General features: G+C 41.8%; 1 protein-coding gene across 10 annotated transcripts in view; it reads right to left on the bottom strand.

Annotated features, from left to right (window-relative positions):
* Positions 1-18,736, bottom strand: part of LOC112472943 (vesicle-associated protein 4-2-like) — a 65,438-nt gene that overhangs the window by 20,653 nt on the left and 26,049 nt on the right. For 3 of the 10 annotated variants that reach the window (XR_003043864.1, XR_003043862.1, XM_025041501.1), the window contains exons 1-4: positions 8,644-8,748; positions 4,609-4,753; positions 3,724-3,786; positions 3,283-3,354 (exon numbers count right to left, since the gene is read on the bottom strand). The exons of 1 other annotated variant lie outside the window; for it this stretch is intronic. Coding sequence is in view for 5 of the 9 variants with exons in the window: in XM_025041501.1 (XP_024897269.1) it covers positions 3,283-3,354; positions 3,724-3,786; positions 4,609-4,753; positions 8,644-8,696 (333 nt within the window). In the remaining 4 variants the exon portion in view is untranslated. Of the gene's footprint in view, positions 1-3,282; positions 3,355-3,723; positions 3,787-4,608; positions 4,754-8,643; positions 8,751-18,736 lie in introns of those variants that run through there. 6 more of the 10 variants (XM_025041499.1, XM_025041497.1, XM_025041491.1 and 3 more) reach the window with 5 other exon arrangements.

The following is an 18,736-nucleotide window of genomic DNA, read 5'->3' as shown; positions in this document are numbered from 1 at the left end:
AGTTAAAGGGCGTGTATGTGCAGAGATGGTAGGACTCATATCCCCAGCCGCTTGGGAGAACTTGAAATAGTGAAGTAAACATACAAATAGAAGGCAAACTAAGAAATGCAGAGATGGAGTGTGAGGGTTCAGTTAGCTATGGGAATAGCTCTATCCTCATCATTCTGCAGTTGGCTTACAGGAAGCAGTAAATGTCTTTTTTCTTGGCCTGGCTTGCACTGAGTTTTCTGTCACTTGTAGCAGAGTCTTGAATAATACAGGCTATGTTAAAGAGGGATTAGTCATCTTTATTGGTTCAAAAAGCCAAAACTGGACCATGGGCAGAAGTTTCAGGGAGGCAGGCTTGTGATCAGTATAAGTAGTTCTTTCTAACAATTGGAATGTTATTAATATGATCTAAGAAAAAGATGACCAACCCATTGACAGGTCTGAAGGCCGAGGCCTAAAACAGGTGATTTTGTGTTTCCTCTATGGCTCAATGAATGTACTATTCGAAGGGGAAAATTAGTTCATTCTATTTCTTATGTTCCATTGAAGACATTTAGTTACTTCGCAATTGGAGAAAATATAGTCACGTGTCATGAAATGACAAAGATACATTCTGAGAAATTCATTGTTAGGCAATTTCGTTGTTGTGAGAACATCACAGAGTGATGTTACACTTAAGTCAAAAACGAGAAAATTATGCAATCAAGTGGCATGGTAAACACGAAATGTATGAGGCTGCTGCCAGCCCGACACAGCATACTGTTTTACAGCAAACTTTTTTTTATAAGTAGAAAGAGTACACTCCAAAATAATGATAAAAGTATAGCATAGAAAATACATAAACCAGTAACATAGTTGTTTATTATCATTATCAAGTATTATGTACTGTACACAATTGTATGTACCATACTTTTATATGACTGGCAGCATAGTAGATTTAACATCAACATCACCACAAATGTGTGAGTAATGCATTGCCCTGCAATGCTATGATGGCTACAATGTCACTAGGAGATAGGAATTTTTCACGTCCATTATAATCTGGTGGACCACTAACATATATGTGGTCCACGACATAATAAATGACTGAAGAGGAAGGAGAAATGCACTCTAACTTATCAAACACCTGGATTTGAAATAGCACCTTAAAGTCACTATTGCAACCGTCCAGCCAGCAATCTGTCCATTCATCTATCCATCCATCTATCCTTTCATCTAACCATCCATCTATCCATTCAATGAACATCTACTACCTTTTACTCTGTGCTGGACTTGTGCTAAGTGCTGTGTCTATAAACATAGGAGGACTTGGGCCTCGTTTTTAACTGGAGGAAATATAAGGTCTTCAGAGGGAGTCAGATGGATAATCAAAACAGTATCACAGAGGTGCTGGGACAAAAGAGTATGACTCACTCAATGACACCATGAAGAAGATAGTAGGGAGAGTAAGGATGGGGGTGTGTTAAACATAAATGCAGAGTAGAGGTGATGCCTCAGCTAGATAGGAAGGGGATAATGGGCAGGCAAAAGGCAGATGGGGTGGAGGTGGAAGGTTTTGTCAAAGAGCACCAAGGCATGGACCACCATTGGCCTTTAGAGCAAGGTAAGTGGTAGTGTATGCTACAATGCAGGGTGAGACTAAGGTCCTGGGTTCAACAGAACCCCATGTAATAGATGAGGGACCAGGGTCCACTGTAGAACTGTAATCAAGGAAGAAATCTACCCTGAATCTAAGTGCCTTTAAAGTTACGCTAACGGTAGTATAGAAGATGCACTTGGAGAGAGCATGTTTTTAAGCCTACAGTCAGATATATCTGTTTTTAAGGTATGTCTAATGTTTTAATGCCTTGGTGAACGCAAAGAGTTGAAAGCTCTGGAGTCAAAGGACCTCAACTAAGGTCATTCTCTGGCTATGAGGCCTCGAGTAGTTCATTTAACTCCTCTAGCTGAAGATGATGGGAGCCTCAATTTCCTCATCTGTAAAATGGGGATAATAACCCACCACGCTTGAATGAAGAAAGCATCCTGCGAACTTAACATAACCACATAAATGCACAGATTTGTGGTTTTGTCATAAAGGGCATTTTGTCGAGGTGTTATTATAATCAAATAAAATTTATAATAATGTTTAATGTCTATGAAGTATAACAGGGAATCTGGAGATAACAGAATTTTTTGAGTGACAAGATGGATTGGATGGAGAAGTTTCGGCCTTGAATTTCAACAGACCCAGGTGACAGAGGATCATTAGTTTATTAGGAAAAGGCTGGACATATGAGTCCAAATGAGAAGATCAGCAAAAGAGAGAAGACAGAGGCAGAAAGGAAGCTCAAGCCAAGCTCCAAACCAAATACAAAGTCCAGACGCCTATCTAGGCAGCAGAAAGAAGCAATCAGCAGAGATTCAAGTGGAAACAACAGGACAGAGGTCTGAGCCACCAGGGTAGGTAGAATGAAAAGAGTTTGACAGCTGGTAATAAGGATCCTCCTCTACAAAGACTTGAGTTTGTTCATTTAACAAACAATTATTTAGTACCAATTACATTTTAGGGTTTAGAAATACAGTTATATAAGGAGCTAACAATCTGCTGAAAAAGACACATACTAGACAATTCTAATACAACCTAATAAGAGAAACAACAAAGGGAAACACTGAGTATTTTTAGAGTAACCAGAGGGGCAGCTAATCTAGGCTAAATTGCGTCAGGGACAATTCTGGAAAAGGTAATGACTGAGTGGAGTCTTCAAGGCTGAATCAGAGTTAGCCAGGTGAACCAGATACATTTGGAGGCTGAGGGCATTCAAGGGAGCAGGAAAAGCATGATCAACAGCAAAGAAGCAGGAGCAGGAAATATAAGCAGACTATGCTGCTGTGCCATAAATCAGGAATGAGAGGCGGGGAAGGGTAGCTGAAGATGATGGGAGACGAGGTTGGAGAGATCGGTGAGAAGGCTTCTGGGCCAGCCTAGGGAAGGCCAGGACTTCATCCTGAAGGCCATAGGGAGCCATGGAAACATTAATCAGCTGAGTGATAGGACAGGAAGAGCATTATTGAAAACCAAGTTTCTATGACTGAGGGGACAGAGCAAGGGACTTGGCCACAGAGAGGTGGTAGACCAGGAAGACACAGAGAAACAAGAAACAAGGCAGGAAGCTGCATTAGGATTCTCCAGAGAATACACACACACACACACACACACACACACACACACACACACACACACAATTTATCATTAAAAACCACACACACACACACACACACACACACATAATTTATCATTAAAAATTGGCTCACATGATCATGGAGGCTGAGAAATCCCAAGACAAGCTGGAGGCCCGTGGTATAGTTCCAGTCCAAGTGTGAGGCCTGAAAACCAGAAGAACCCATGCTGTAAGTTCCAGTTCAATTCTGAGTCCAAAGGCAGAAGAAGACCGATGTCCCAGCTTGAAGACAAGCAAAGAGAGCAAATTCCTCTTTGCTCTCCCTGTTTGTTCTATTCAGGCCTTCCATGGACTAGATGAGGCTCATTCACATTGGGGAGGGCAATTTGCTTTACTTGGTTTACCAGTTTAAATGTTAAACTCATTGAAAAACACCCTCACAGACAAACCCAGAACAATGTTTAACTGTGTATCTGGGCACCCCACAGTCTAATCACATTGACGCGTAAAATTAACCATCAGATAAGCACTACTGGAATCGGAATCCCACAGCCCAGTGGCCCCAGCTGCTTACGGACTTGGGTGCTGAGCCTGAGCTGATGCTTGGAGTGAGGCCAAATGGGAAGAGGCCCAGAGCCTGGAGAGGGAGTGAGGAGAAGATCAGAAGTGAACAGAGCTGTTAGCAATTGTGGTTAAAGTACAAATCTATATTTACTGACAGAGAAAGATGCCCACTAAATACAGTCAGGGGGAAAAGTATTAAAAGATGGCATTACACAACATGTGTTAAATGATTTCACTTAAAAACATGTTGTGTGTAAATGCATGTGGGTGGATGTACACACCCCTAGACTAGGAAAGTCTGGAAGGACAAGCACAAATAAATTAATTGCAGATTTTCTCTGGGTGTCGAAATGCCAGGTGACTTTTACTTTCTTTGTAGCTTTCCGAATTATCTTTTTTATTTTCACAGTCAGCATGTATTATCGTTATAATTGGAAAAATCAGTAAAGCTATTTCCGTCCTGAAAAAAATATATATATTTAAAACTCCGAATGAGAATCTTGCCAAGTCACCCTTTGGTTTCACTCATGGATGGTTCCTCCTTAACATAACCCATAGGTTCTTTCATGGTATGGCTACTACTGTAGGAATATCGACTACTGACCACTATTCTGATGGAACAGCCACCCCATTTCTCACTGCCTCCTTCAGTAACACTGAGCCAGGACAGCCCTGGAAATACCCTACTGTCTGTCTCTGGGGTCATTAGTTCTCACTCTCCCCTTTCCCTGCTAATTCTTTTCCTCTCTTCCTAGTGAATGTTTACTCTCCACAAGAGTAAACTCAGTCCAGGTACCTCTCTTCCCATACGCCACTTCTTGATCTCCCCAGTCTGAGTTTAGTGTGCCTGCTTCAGCCTTCCATTTACACCTGATGCATTTTTCTGTCACGGTACCTTTCTGTGTCTTTCTCCATCACTGGATGATGACCTCTTTCCTCCGTCCTTTCCAGGGTGCTGGTTCACAGGTAGACTCCAAAACTTTTGGTTGACTAAATGGACTTTTTGAGTGACCCATAAGAACTGGGATCCAGGTTGTGTTCTATCATGATGTTAGCAGCAGGCCAGTGAAGATTTAGAAAGGGAAGATGTTAATACCCTAATTCACAGCAGTAGCCCTCTTCTCTTTCTCTTCTGTTTTGTCTTCATTTTCTTTTCCTCTTCTCTCTCCCAAGCCTACACGCACCTTCTTCCTTTCCTTTCTAGAGAAGCGTTTCTCAAATTCTGGTGCACAAAAGAATTACCTAGGAAGTCTACGATATGCAGATTCTCGGGCCCTGCCCACGGTTCTGATTTCATAGGTCAGGAGTGGAACCCAAGAACTTGCATCTGAACAAGTGTACCAGGTGATTCTGATCCACTTTGAAAAACACTATCTTAAAAATTGTAGGTTCTTTATTTTCCTTGTCTACTAACATTCACTGAGGGAGGTGTGAATGGTGTTACCCACAACATTCTCCATTTTCCCAGTCACATCTCCTGATCCCACAAATTCAAATCTATCTCATTGATTCAGACCTCATACACATTTGGTTTGAAGTATGCACTGTGGTTAAATAACATCTTCCCAAGCCCTCAGTGCACTTGACTCACAACCGTGGTGACTTTGTCTCATGACTTATATAAGAACAATAATTATCACCATCACCAAAGCCACAATAACTGCTATTTATGAAGTTCCTAATAGGTGCCAGACATTGTGCAAAATACTTTACTAGCATTATCTCACTTAATATTCGCAGCAACTCTATTAGGCAGATACTATCATATCTCCATTCACCTGATGAGGAAGCTGGAATTAGAGAGGTCATGTCCAACGTCACAAACTTGTAAGTGGTGGAGTCATTTGAACCCAGACTGATCTAACTACAAATCCCACAGTCTTCCCACTAAGGCTTCTGATTTATTCTCCTACCTATAACAGTAATAGTAATAATAATAATACCAACAACAACAATAGTAGTAGTAGTAGTATATTCTACATTATTCTTCAAAATTAATTCCAGAAGAATCAAAGTTTTAAAACTAAAAACGTGAAACTTAAAAAGAATTAGAAAAACTTCTGGTCCCCAGCAAGATGGATGAAAGCCCACTACAGCCTACCTTTCTCTAAGCTCTAATTACAACTAAAAATGATGTAGAAGGTATTAAAAGCAGCTACCTGAGGACTCTGAAAAGTAAACAAAAGTAAAGAGAGAAGGGGAATGAAAACTTGGAGCAGCAAACTGTCCAACGATAAGCTTTCTAGGTTTTCCCACTTTCCCTTGCAACTGAAGACAAGCTCAGGAAGTCACAGAGTACAGAAACTTCTGCCACCAGGAGGAGCGATGAGGGCCCAAGAGAGAATTTAATTGAAGTTCTAAAAAATTAAAGCTACTTTTGCTTGGCGAATCTGAATTTTGAGCCCCAAAATTCATACTCACTACAAATGTTTGATTGAATGAATGAACAAATTGTGTTTGGAAGTAGGAGTGAGATTGTACTGCCCCAAGCTCTGAGTAGAGAGCATTCTTGGCTGCTCCCTAAGAGAGATGGTAAATATTAAAAAGAATATCTGCTTTCTAGTTCTTGCTTGGCCACTTATAATCTATGGTCCCTTGGGTAGATTGCAAGGCTCTTTGGGACTCTTTTTTCTTATCTGTAAAATGAACATAATGATACCTGTCCTGCCCTCCTCACAATGTTATCTGAGAACCAAATGAGAGAACACCTGTGAAGGAGCTTTATATGGGATTATAATAAGAGCACGTGGATCACCCCTGTCCTGATTCAAGTCTCAAGAGAAAAGTAAATGAACTCAAGGATTAGAGTTCTGTGGTGCCCTTCCCCTCAACCAAAAGATTCTTCTAGAATTGGCAAGGAACAGCAACTCGGTTTTTCCTGGAACCATATCAGTGCTAGCTGAAGTCTACCAAAGATTGCACTGTCAATATCAGCAGAGCACGCTTCATCAGGAAGAAATTCTCAGGGCACGAAACAGATTTATTTTCATTGTGAAATCGTCTGTCTGCTGTGAAACAACAAATTAAGCCCTGGGTGACTATTCCTGTAAAACACGTCCTGTGCTCAGCACTGCTATTATGGGGTGGATAGGCACAGCAAAGAATCAATTAAAACTCTGACACATGAAATGAAGCCCAAAGACCTGTTTCACAGGTTTCCCCAGAGGAAAATAATCATGTTGCATTACATTTTGAAAGCCGATCGAGGCAAGATTTCTGAGACAAGTTCTGGGCTTTACAAGACAGATTTTAGCTTTTCTAAATCATTTTGAAGGGCTGCTTAGAGGATTACGGCATTCAATTCTCCATTAGTCCAACAGCATCATGGTGGAGCAAGAGGGATTGTTGGCATGCGGGCATCCTCCGGAAAACTGTAAGTTCCCTTTTAAACATCATTTAAAGAAAGGGTGACAATATGACAGTGTTTATATTTATGCCCATTTTGGAGTGAAAGCAAATATTAAGCAAGTAAAATCAGAGGGATAGTAAAACTGAATTTTTTTTTTATTTTTATAATAAGTCTCTGCCACCAAAAGGTACAGTTACTGTTTAGGAACTGTTTTAAAGGAAGTTCTAGAATTTAAATAAGAGCCTTGCAAAAATAAAAAAAAAAAAATTAAAAAAGGAATGAGAGGGTTAACAGTGGAATGTGGATGTTTGTGGTTGCACTACTTAAACTGTGCTTCTCCGAAGGCAAGTAGGAATGTTAATGAGAGAAACAACGTGTGTTTTGGGGTTAATTCAGACATCTGTGTAAACCATCTTCAGTCTCAGTGCCTGACTAAAGTCTACGCCTCAACTATTTCCATGCTTCAACCTGAATAAATAGAAGAGATTTTGGGGTTCGGGCAGTATATTTTCAGAAGCGTCACCTACCAATGAGCTTCAGCAGAAATCAAGAAGTGAACAAGACCAAAGAAAGACAAGTGTCAGCAACAATCACTGTGGAGGGACACAGGTGATGGCCTGCCGACTGGTAGGCGTGTCAGGAAATGGTCTGGGGGACTCAGCTGACCCCAGATTTTGCAGGCTAATTCAAAAACAGAGAACTAGAGAGAAAAGACAACGCGAGGGTGGAGTGTAAATATCATGCTTTTAAGACATTTTACCAGATGTGGGGGAGGGAAGGACAGAAAAAAAAAGGAAGAAGAGATGGGGAGGGGGAGAGAGGAAGAAAGGGGGAGAGGGGAACCCGGATTGTAAGGACGAGCCTAGGCCTGCACGTTAATATGTTTGGCCTTTGTACAGAGCAGGACATTTTCACGGGAAATGCTGTCATGGTGTAGGAATCTGTTCTGTTAGGAAAGCAGAAATGTTTGACAATTCTGTTCATAGAATCAACCTGCGACATCTTTTCTTTTTAAGTAGGAGGAGGCAAGAAGGAGGTTGGGGATTCCCTTTTTAACCAAGTGTATTAGTATAATTTTTCACAAAAAGACCTTTTGTTCTTTTCTTGTTCAAGTTGCTATGTAAATCCTTAAGCTGTCCTCTATTGCTTGGAAAAAAATACTTCTTTGCAGACTAGGGACTTGTGTACATTAATGCTTTCTTAATCTTTGTAGAACAGAGTTCTCTCAGAGCTACAGAGGGGAGCTCAGAATGTTCTGGGATCTTGGAGTCTTGGAGTCCTGCCAAGGTACTTGGGGCTGCAGGGACAGAGAGTGCCCTGCATTCTGGTCGGTGACCTTCCCTGCATCCTGCCCCTCCCCTTACCTGCATACTCCAGCCACACTGGGCTTTCACCTGTGAGTTTATGTGAAAGGAATGTTTCCATTGCTTAAAGCAAACCAAAAAAATTGAATAACACTAATTTATTCAACGATTTCACTCGACACAGAGAGAAATTCAACTTCCCAGAGAATTATAATGAGTTAGTTAAAGGCAGACCAGCAGTAGAAGCGATGTCTATGGATAACTAGTTCTACCATACCTGTCTTCCTTTCTCTTTATCCAAAGGAGTTGGTAGGGTCTTCTTTGCCTCATCCACCCACATCTCCACTTAGCACAATACTCATAGTCAAAGCCTCTTCATATACACCACATTTTCCTCAAGAGTAAAGCTGTATATTATCCTTCTATAGTCAATTCAGTTCCACAAACATTTACTGAGAACTTCTCTGTGCAGCCACGTACAATTCCTGCCCTCAGATATGTATACAGCCTGTTTTACTTAAAAGCATCTCACAATTGTACTAAAACAGAAATTCTCTTGAATGTATTGTATCATTGAAACACAAGAGAAAACAGTTTGGCAGTTCTTCAAAACGTTACACATTGAATTACCACATGACCCAGCAATTCCATTTCTAGGTATATACCTAAAAGAATTGAAAACAGGGGCTCAAACTAACACAGGGGCATGTATATACTATTCTCAGCCAAAAGGTGGAAACAATCCACGTGTCCATAAACAGATGAATGGATAAACAAATTGTGGTCTAGCTGTACAATGGAATATTATTCAGATGTAAAAAGGCAGGAAAATCTCATACTGCCACCACACAGATGAACTTCGAAAATACTGCATTACATAATAGAAGGTCACATACTATGATTCCATATCATGATTCTGAATATATGAAATATCCAGAATAGATAAATCCACAGAGGCAGAAAGCAGAGTGGTAGTTGCTGGAGGCTGGGGGTAGGGGTGGGACTGTGGAGTCGGGGAGCCACGGGGAACGACTGCTTTATGTGTAGGCGTTTTCCTTTTAGGGTGATAAAAATGTTCTGAAACTGGATAGTAGTGATGGTTGCACCACACCATAATTGTACCAAATGCCACTGAATTGCTCAGCTTAAAATGATCCATTTTATGTAATAAGAATAAGTGGAGGGCTCTGAAGAGGCTGTGAGAGAGCCTCTTATGGGATAAATGGAGGATCAGCTCATTCCAGCCCAGAATGTCTTTGGACTTTCTCTCAGGAGAAGTGGGGTGGCTCGTGAGGAGTTTTAAACAGGTGAATGACTTGTTCAGATCCATGTTTTAGACATTTTGAGGGGAGGACTGACAGCAGGGAGGGGCTGGACCCGTGGAAGCTAAGTGCGTGGAGTCGGCTGGCCCAGTGAGGGATTGTAAAGAATAAAATACCTGCCCGATCTTGTTTCAGTTAAGTAATTGTAATCATCTTCCACTAAATTTGAACTCAGAAATAATAACCGAGGTGAAAAATATTAACCACAACTCTTTTCGAATAAATTTTTAAAACAGTTTAAGCCCACGTTTTACGCCTCCTACCTGCTTTGACATCCGACAGAGTTTTTAAAGTAAAATTAACCTGCTTCCTCTTTCTCTGAAGATTACACATAATGATTTGTCTTTGAACAGATATTTCACCAAGGAAGAAAGCCTGGTTTTGATGAGAGCAAATTAAAGCCCAAAAATAGATTTAGAAAAGGAGCTAAGATCCAAAATTAATACATTTATTTCCTCAGTCTCAATTTTGGCCACTTTAGGATGTCAAGAAATGCTGCACACTGTCACTTTTCAAAGGCAGACAATGGAATTACTTTGTACAGAGAATAAAAATGTGAATGAAACCAGAATGAAATTCTGATCAGCTCCATATTTATCTAAGTACTAAATTCAATGTAACCTATCTGAACCGTACAGAATCTATCAAACCAAACTTTAGAGGGAATTCAAAAGACCTCTGCCTAGTAGTCAGCATATCTGCCAGTCAGCTTCTCCTTGTCTTTCTGGAATGACCAACCATTCCAAGGGAAACCCTGGGACCAAGGGGTTTCTCAGACTCAGGACTTTCAATGCTAAAATCAGAACACTGGGGCACCTGGCTTTCACCTCCATTGAAATCCCTTCCAAAATCCCATCTTCGATGCAGGATCAGTCTCATTTGGAAAGTAAATAAATAACAGCAGCAGTGAAGAGGAGAGGAAAAGATGGCATTACTCAGCGTCCGTAATGCGGAAAGAAATACATTCAAAGGGCAAGAACGCATTTCACATGACTTCTCAGACCCACAGCTGCAAATCTGTGTGCCATGACAATGACGTGGCTTTCAGGGACGTTGCAAGGGGATATTTTTCACTTTTCAAATCATTCACTCAACAAATGCCCACTGAGGTTCCCCCATTCACCAGGCTTGGGATCAAGGGTTGGGATCCAGAGATGAAGATGTGCCAGCCCGACCCTGGAAGATGCTCATGGGCTAGAGGAGACATCTTGGGTGTCAACCAAGTCTGACACAAGGTAATTAATAATTAGATCTCCTAGCTTTCAACAGCCAGGCATATATATATAAATGGAAGATGCTCATGGGCTAGAGGAGACATCTTGGGAGTCAACCAAGTCTGACACAAGGTAATTAATAACTAGATCTTCTAGCTTTCAACAGCCAGGCATAGATAGATAGATAGATAGATAGATAGATAGATAGATAGATAGATAGATAGATAGATATAGATATAGATATATATAAAATCTCTATTGTTGTCCCTATTTTAAAAATAAAAAATACAACAAAAACTGAAGCTCAAAAGGCAGGCTATAAGGCAAGATTTTAAGAGAGGTCCTCTTGATTCCCAAAACTCTGCCTATTCTATTATTCCCAGGTCCTTTTCAGTATGATCAGGATTAAGATCAAGGTCACTGAGATTTCTGCACTTACTCCAGCTTGTCTCAGCCTTTCATCAGAGAGCAGCTGTATCCATACTCTGAATTGCTAGCAAAATTGCCAGGTTTTAAATGTTCATGCTAATGACAGGGGCAGGGTGGGGATGGGGAAAAGCTAGATATTTATGTTTAAGTAGCAGACAATTGAACATTGCCGTTAGAGGCTAGATCAGGATGGCTTACAGAGAAGAAAATATTAGGCTTCACAACAATGGATTTAACACTGATTTCCTTGGGTAAGACACCAAAGGCACAAGCAACAAAAGAAAAAAATAGACAAACTGGACTTCATCAAAATGAAGAACATCTGCACATCAAAGGACACCATTAAAGTGAAAAGGACACCAACAGAATGGGGAAAATATTTGCAAATTACGTATCTGATAAGGCATGAATATCCAGAATATATAAAGAACTACCAAAACTCGATGACTAAAAAAACCCCAACACAGTTGAAAAATGAGCAAAGTACTAGAATAGATATTTCTTCAAAGAAGATATACAAATGTCCAATAAGCACATGGAAAAGTGTTCAACATCACTAAACATTAGAGAAATGAAAATTAAAACCACAAATGGATACCACTTCACATCCATTAGGATGGCTATCATCAGAAAAAAAAAAAAAAGTGGTGTCAAGGATATGAAGAAACTGGAACTCTCGTGTATTGTCATGAATGTAAAATGGTGTAGCTGCCGTGGAAAACAGTATGGCAGTTCCTCAAAAAACTAGAAATAAAATTACCATATGATTCAGCAATTCCACTTCTGTCTACATACCCAAAAGAATTGAAAGCAGGAACATGAAGAAATATTTGTTCACCCATGTTCATAGCAGGATTATTCACAATATCCAAAAAAATGGAAGCAACCTAAGTGTTCCTTGAAGCAGGGGTCCCCAAACCCAGGGCTACAGACAATACCACTCCATGACCTGTTAGGAACCAGGCCACACAGCAGGAGGGGAGCGGCAGGCAAGCGACTGAAGCTTCATCTGTATCTGCAGCCGCTCCCCAGCGCTAGCATCACTGCCTCAGCTCCACCTCAGATCATCAGGCATTAGATTCTCATAGAAGCACCGGTCCCTAGTGCCAAAAAGTTGGGGACCGCTGCCTTGAAGGACGATGAATGGGTAAACAAAATGTGACATACACATACAACAGATTATAATTCAGCCTTAAAAAGGAAGGAAATTCTGACACATACCACCAAATGGATGAACCTTGAAGACATTATGCTAAGTGAAATAAGCCAGTCGCAAAAGGACAAATGCTCTATAATTCTACTCATATGAGGTAATCAGAGTAGTCAAATTCATAAAGACAGAAAGTAGAACAGTGGTTGCCAGGGGCGTGGGTAGGGAGGGAGGAATAGGGAACTGGTGTTCAATGAATACTGAGTTTTAGTTTGGGAAGATGAAAAAGTTCTGGAGATGGATAATAGTGATCATTGCACAACAATGTGAATGTATTTAATGCCTATATAGCTAAAAGTGGTCAAAATGATAAATTTTGTTATGTATATTTAACCACAAAATTTTTAAAGGATGGCATACAGAGCCCATGCATCTACATAGTGACCTCAATTCCCACCCAAAATTCCATTTAACGACAGAAAAAAATGCTTTTAAGAAATCTATTAGACAGGGAGTTGTTGTTTAATGGGTATAAAGTTTCAGGTTTGCAAGATGAAAATAGTTCTGGAGATAGATGATGAGGAGGATTGCACAATAGTGTGAATCTATTAACGTTACTGAGCTATACACTTAGCTAAGACGGTAAATTTTATGTTATATGTTATATGTTTGCCACAGTTAAAAATAAAAGCAAAAATCCATTAGAACACTGGAAAGAAAGAATGGGTGCTACCAGCCCACCAGAAAATGTGAGATAGAATGATAGAAAGCAGATGGAACTGGATTGACAGAGAAAAAGGAAGGAAGAAATCTCAGCTTGGAATCCAGGCATACCTCAGAAATATCGTGGGTTCAGTTCCAGACCGCCACAATAAAGCGAGTCACAGGCATATCGCAAAGATATTGCAGGTTTGGTTCCAGACCATAGCGATAAAGCAAGTATCACAATAGAGCAGGTTGTAATCTTTGTGCTGGTGGAGGGTCTTGCCTTCCATTTGTTAAAAAAAAAGAACCTATTAAGCACAATAAAGCGAAGCACTATAAAACAAGGTATACCTGTACTTGCAAGAATTCCTGTTTTGGAGGGGAAAAGGTGATTGTCCAGGAGATTAACTGGGGTACTGTCAAGAGTGGGCATTGGTATCATCTGTAGGGCAGGTTCAAGCATAGATGCTGAGCCCCACCCCAGAATTTCTGATATAGTGAGAATTTGCATTTCTAATAAAATCCCAGGTGATGCTGATGCTGCTAGGTCAGAGGACATGACTTAAAAACCACTTTGAGGAGCAGCGAGACCTGTCGGCCCATCTCTCTCCTTTACCTCTAATGGGAGACAGACAGCAGCATCTCTTCCAGGTAGAAGTACCGAGTGTAGATTCCGAGGCCCCAGATTTCTAGAAAACTTGAGGGGTGAGAGGACAAGCAATCTCCATATTGAAAGACAGTCACCAGGACAGCCTATCACTCCCACAATGATGGGAGGCAGTGACTTGGACCATAACTACAATCATCATAAACTTACCAGACATTTCTTAAGTCAAAGAAGAGACGGCAGTCGAGAATTGCCGAATATCTGAGGAAAGCCAACACTAAAGAACGCCAATGTCAAGAAAGAGAAGTAACTCACGAGGAAGTAGAATTAAGCAAACTAAGAGACGCAAAAAATGTATAACTAATACTCTCAGACTCTAGAGACACACATCCACACACACGCCAGGAAGCAGGGAGAGGAGGAGGAGAAGAAAAAGAAGAAAGGAGAGAAGAGATTATTATAAAAACACATTCGCACACGCATAAATATATCTACAGTGCACCAATATCGATAGCACGGTTCAGTGAATTTCCGCATTTGTATATACCTTTGACCTCACCACCCAGATCAAAATAAATACATGCAGCCGTCCAGAAGGCTCCTCGCCGCCCCCCACTGTCAGTAACGCCCAAGTGTAATCACTACTTTGCCCTTCATCACTATAGCTGTTGGGTATCTTTTAAAAGCCCAACCAGGTGACGCTCATGTGCAGCCAAGCCTGAGAACTATTGGGGTAAAAACAGGAATTTTTGCAGGTGAAAGGCAGCTTTTTCAAAATTGTAAACACCATATAACAGCTATCCCTAAAAGAAACTACTTAAAAGGAAAGCAATCGTGCATAATCTCGCTCTTACACTACAAATATTCTCAAGGCTTTGTCCACATGCAGACATATTTTTTGCACAACTGTATTCACTACGGTGATACAACCCTACTTTTTTAGTTATCACTTATCATAAACGTTTGCTTATATCTCCACATAGGGAGGCAGTTTAGGGTAGTGGTTCTGAGTGTGGGCTTTGGAATTAGACAAACCTGAGATAAAATCTCAGATTTTTCGCTTACAAACTGTGGATCTCCGGCAAATGCCTTAATGCACGTGAACTTCAGAGGCTCCCGCTGTAAGGAATAAGGGTACCTATCTCATAGGTTCGTTCTGAGGACCAATATTTATAGAGCTACAGCAGGCTTTCAATTAATGGTAGCCATTAATATCATTGGACCAATAGAATTCTCCACGGAAAGGGATGACACTCTAGGCGGTAAATGTAAAGGAACCAAGAAGTTGGGAGAGGAGGGAAGGGACCTCATTCACGCCCAGCCACAAGGACTCGGGCGCCTCAGGGAAGTCTCTTTCAGGAAGTGGCTGTGCCTGTGGGTATACTAAAGAACTGGGAGTCCAGGCCACAATCAAGCATCATCCAAGAGGAGGAAGAATTCAAGAAGGCCCCTATATCACCTGTTTCAGTGGTAACCATGACAGCAACGAGAGCCATAGATAACGGGATGTACAGGCCACTGAGCAAATTATCTTGTCTTCTCTCCTTGGAGCTGGAAGACCAGGCTGACTCCCAGGAGGACTGAGGGAACATCCCTGGGGGTCACTGACTTATCACAGAAAGTCAGGTCCTGAGGGGAGAAGAAAAGCATTCTTGTGTCATGTAGGGTGGGAGTATCAGGCCATTTAATTCGCCTGTTAAAGGTAATAATAATAGAAATTTATAGAGAGGCACTATTTCAGCCACTTTAATTAGCTCAATTACATTATTTGATCCTCACGACACTCCTCTGAAGTATTGTTATTATTCCCATGTTACGAATGAGGAAACTGAGGCATAGAGCAGTTAAGTAAACTTGCCCGAGGTCACGCCGTAAACGGTAGAGTCAGGACTGAAAACCCAGGGACTGTGTCCTTCACCACCCTTGGACCCCAAGCGGGTGAAGTGAGACACATCGGTTACATTAGAATTAATTTTAGATGGGCTTCATGGAATAGCATAGCGCGCTTTGTTCAATCATTCCCTTTTTATTTAGTATTTTCCACTTTTAGCTGTAGTAAACATCTTCAAGCATATAGCTTTTCACTTCTGTTGAATGATCTCCCTAGCATTATTTTAATGCCCCATAAATGGTGTTGCTTGGTCCAAAGACATAGACTACGTTGTAGTTGTTGCTACATGTTGTAGTGTTTACCAAACAGGCAACACCAGCTGACAATGCCACTAGCAGGGTACGAACATGTCACTTTCACCGCCACCTCAATCGGCATGGTAGAATTGTTCAGGTAAATAAATATACATTTGTAAAAGTAATTTAATAGCTACGAAAGTTGCTCATGTCACCTGAAGTTGAACCATTGTTCCATCAGGCCAGGCTGTGGACTTGCCAACTATCTGGAACTTTAGAAGGTGAGGGGCCCACACTTTTGGCTTTTCGTCTACAGCTTGCGCTGAATGCTACAATATTTTAGCTAAGCTTTCTTTTCCACTTTACCAGCTGGCTTTCCTGCGTGAATTGGAATGACTTTTAAGGCAGGCACTCTGTTCCCTCTGGCCTCTGAAACCAGTGCTTCTCAGACTTGATCTTGTTATGAAGATCTGATTCAGTGGGTCTAGGGCAGGGCCTGAGAGTCCAACCCACTCCCGGGTGATACTAATGCTGCTGGTTCTAAGAACCTAAGAAGCCTTTATTTCTTAGACAAATCAGACAGCAAATAAAGCCCAGACAATCTCCATCAGAACCCTCTAATTCCAGCTCTGCCTCTCACAGCCTCCAGGACCTTGGTCTAGTGAAGGTCTCTCTGAGTTTCAGTTTCCTCATCTGTATAATGAAAGGATAAGACTAGACGTTTTATGGTTTTCATTTCCATCTTGGACTTCTTTAGCCCATTATACCATTTTCACATCATATTGATTCAACAAACAATATTTGAGCTCCAAGGATGAGCACAAGCAACTTGTTAAGCACTAGGAATGTGGCAATGAACGAGACAGTCCCTGCTTTTGTGGGAGCTGATTCCTGGTGGAAAAGACAAGCAAGTTAGCGTCGGAAGTAGTGGGGTGAGTGTTTTGGTAGGAAACTCTCACGGTGCAACGGCAGCAAAACAAAATGGACCTTGCTCAGACCAATGGGAATCAGAGGAGACTTCCCAAGGGACATCATTCCTAAATTGACCCCTGAAGAATGAGAGGCATGGTCCAGGCAAAGCTGGACAAGGGAAGTGGGATTGTATTCCAGGCAGAGGAGGAGACCTGGTGAAGGCCCAGGGCAAGAAGAAGCACGGGGCTCTCAAGGAGCTGAAAGATGGTTATGCAGGCCGAGCGTGGAGGAGACGGAGAAGTGGGGAGAGGGGAGCAGGAGATGCCACGGAGGCCAGAGGGTTGAGGGCCTTGAGTGCCGTGGACTTGGGCGTTTTGCTAAGGGTGACGGCAAGCCCTTGGAATGCCTAAAGAAGGGGTGGAACCGACCTGGATTTTGTGAAGATCATTTTTATGAAGCCTCAGTGTGGAGATTAGACTAGAAGGGACAAGATTGAATGTGAGGACACCATTAAAAAGACTTGCAAGAGTCCAAGCAGGAGGTGATAAAAGCTTGGAGCAGGCCCACAGCAGTGGGATATGGAAGCACTGGATGTATCAAGACAGATGTAGGAGGTCTTTTGCTTGAATGTGGAGGATGAGGAGATGGAAAAGTATGTAAATCTTAGTGGCTTACAACAACAAACACTTATTTCTTGCACGTGGGTCTGTGGGTCAACTGGGCTCGGCTCCAAGCTACGGGTCAAGCTCAGGTCTTACCCACATTGCTCCCATTCAGGGACCCAGGCTGTAGCATGCTCTTTTGGTGACAGATGGCGGGAGCACTGTGGGAGGCAGACACACAGATGCCTCCTAGCATAATGCCACTAAAGCCTCTAATAGGAAGACCTGTGAACAAGCCCTAAGCCAATGGAGTACAGAAGTATTCTCTGCTCCCAAACCGAAAGGGAAGGGAGGGCATTTGCTAAACAATAATATAGTCTACCACAGGGAATTGAGCCCAACCCCAAGACTGATGGTGGGGCCGTTCCCTGAAATAAGAAACACATAAGGAGGAATATGTTTTTGGATAGGAGTGCAGAGAGAAAGTAGATTCTGTCCAAGAACATGTCAAATGGAGTAACCACTGAAATGTTCAAGTAGAGTGTCAAAGAAGCAGTTGGCTAAGTGGTCCACAGCTCAGGAGAGAAGTATAGGCTCAAGATATTTATTTGTGAGTCATCAGCCCAGGGTTGGCCATAAGAGGGGATGAGATCATCCAGGGAGAATTTGCAGAGTTAGAAACAGGGCAGGCCTAGCACAGAACACTTAGGAACTTCAAGGAATGATTCTTGGAAGAGAGGTCTGCAAAGGAGATGGAGCTGGAGCCAAAGACAGCAAAAACATTGAGTTCTGTAAGCCAAGGGGCAGGAATATTTCACAAAAAGGGGAAGTAGGCAAGAGTGTCAAACACTGAAAAAGTCCAACGGGTTTGGCCACAGGAGATCGATTCCAATAGAGTTGGGCGATCAGAGGCTAGACTCTAAGACAGCAAACAGAGATGGCTCCTTAAAGAACCCCAGCAAACTGCCTCCTGCTCTACCTCTGGAACAAGAAAGGCATAGGGAGACATATCTACCACCACTCTCGAATTAGATTTCGTAAGCTTTTTATCAGAGTACAACATACATACATAAAGATAGATGCACAAATCATAAGTGCATATAAGCATACGGCTCAATGAACTTTTGCAAGATGAACACACCCGTGTATCTAGCTCCCTGAACAGCACCCCAAAAGCCCTCCATGTGCCCCTTTCACAAAACTCCTTCCCCGCTCCAATTTTGAAAAGACGCCAGTGCAAGGTGAGATCAGCTGAGGCGAGACCCTTGCTGAGGTTCACTAGCTCCAGCCTCAGAACTTTCC

This window comes from Pteropus alecto, unplaced genomic scaffold (genome assembly GCF_000325575.1).
Source record: "Pteropus alecto unplaced genomic scaffold, ASM32557v1 scaffold111, whole genome shotgun sequence".
Lineage (NCBI taxonomy): Eukaryota > Metazoa > Chordata > Mammalia > Chiroptera > Pteropodidae > Pteropus > Pteropus alecto.
The sequence above is the reverse complement of the archived record's forward strand: the minus strand, read 5'-3'. Positions and strand labels throughout refer to the sequence as shown.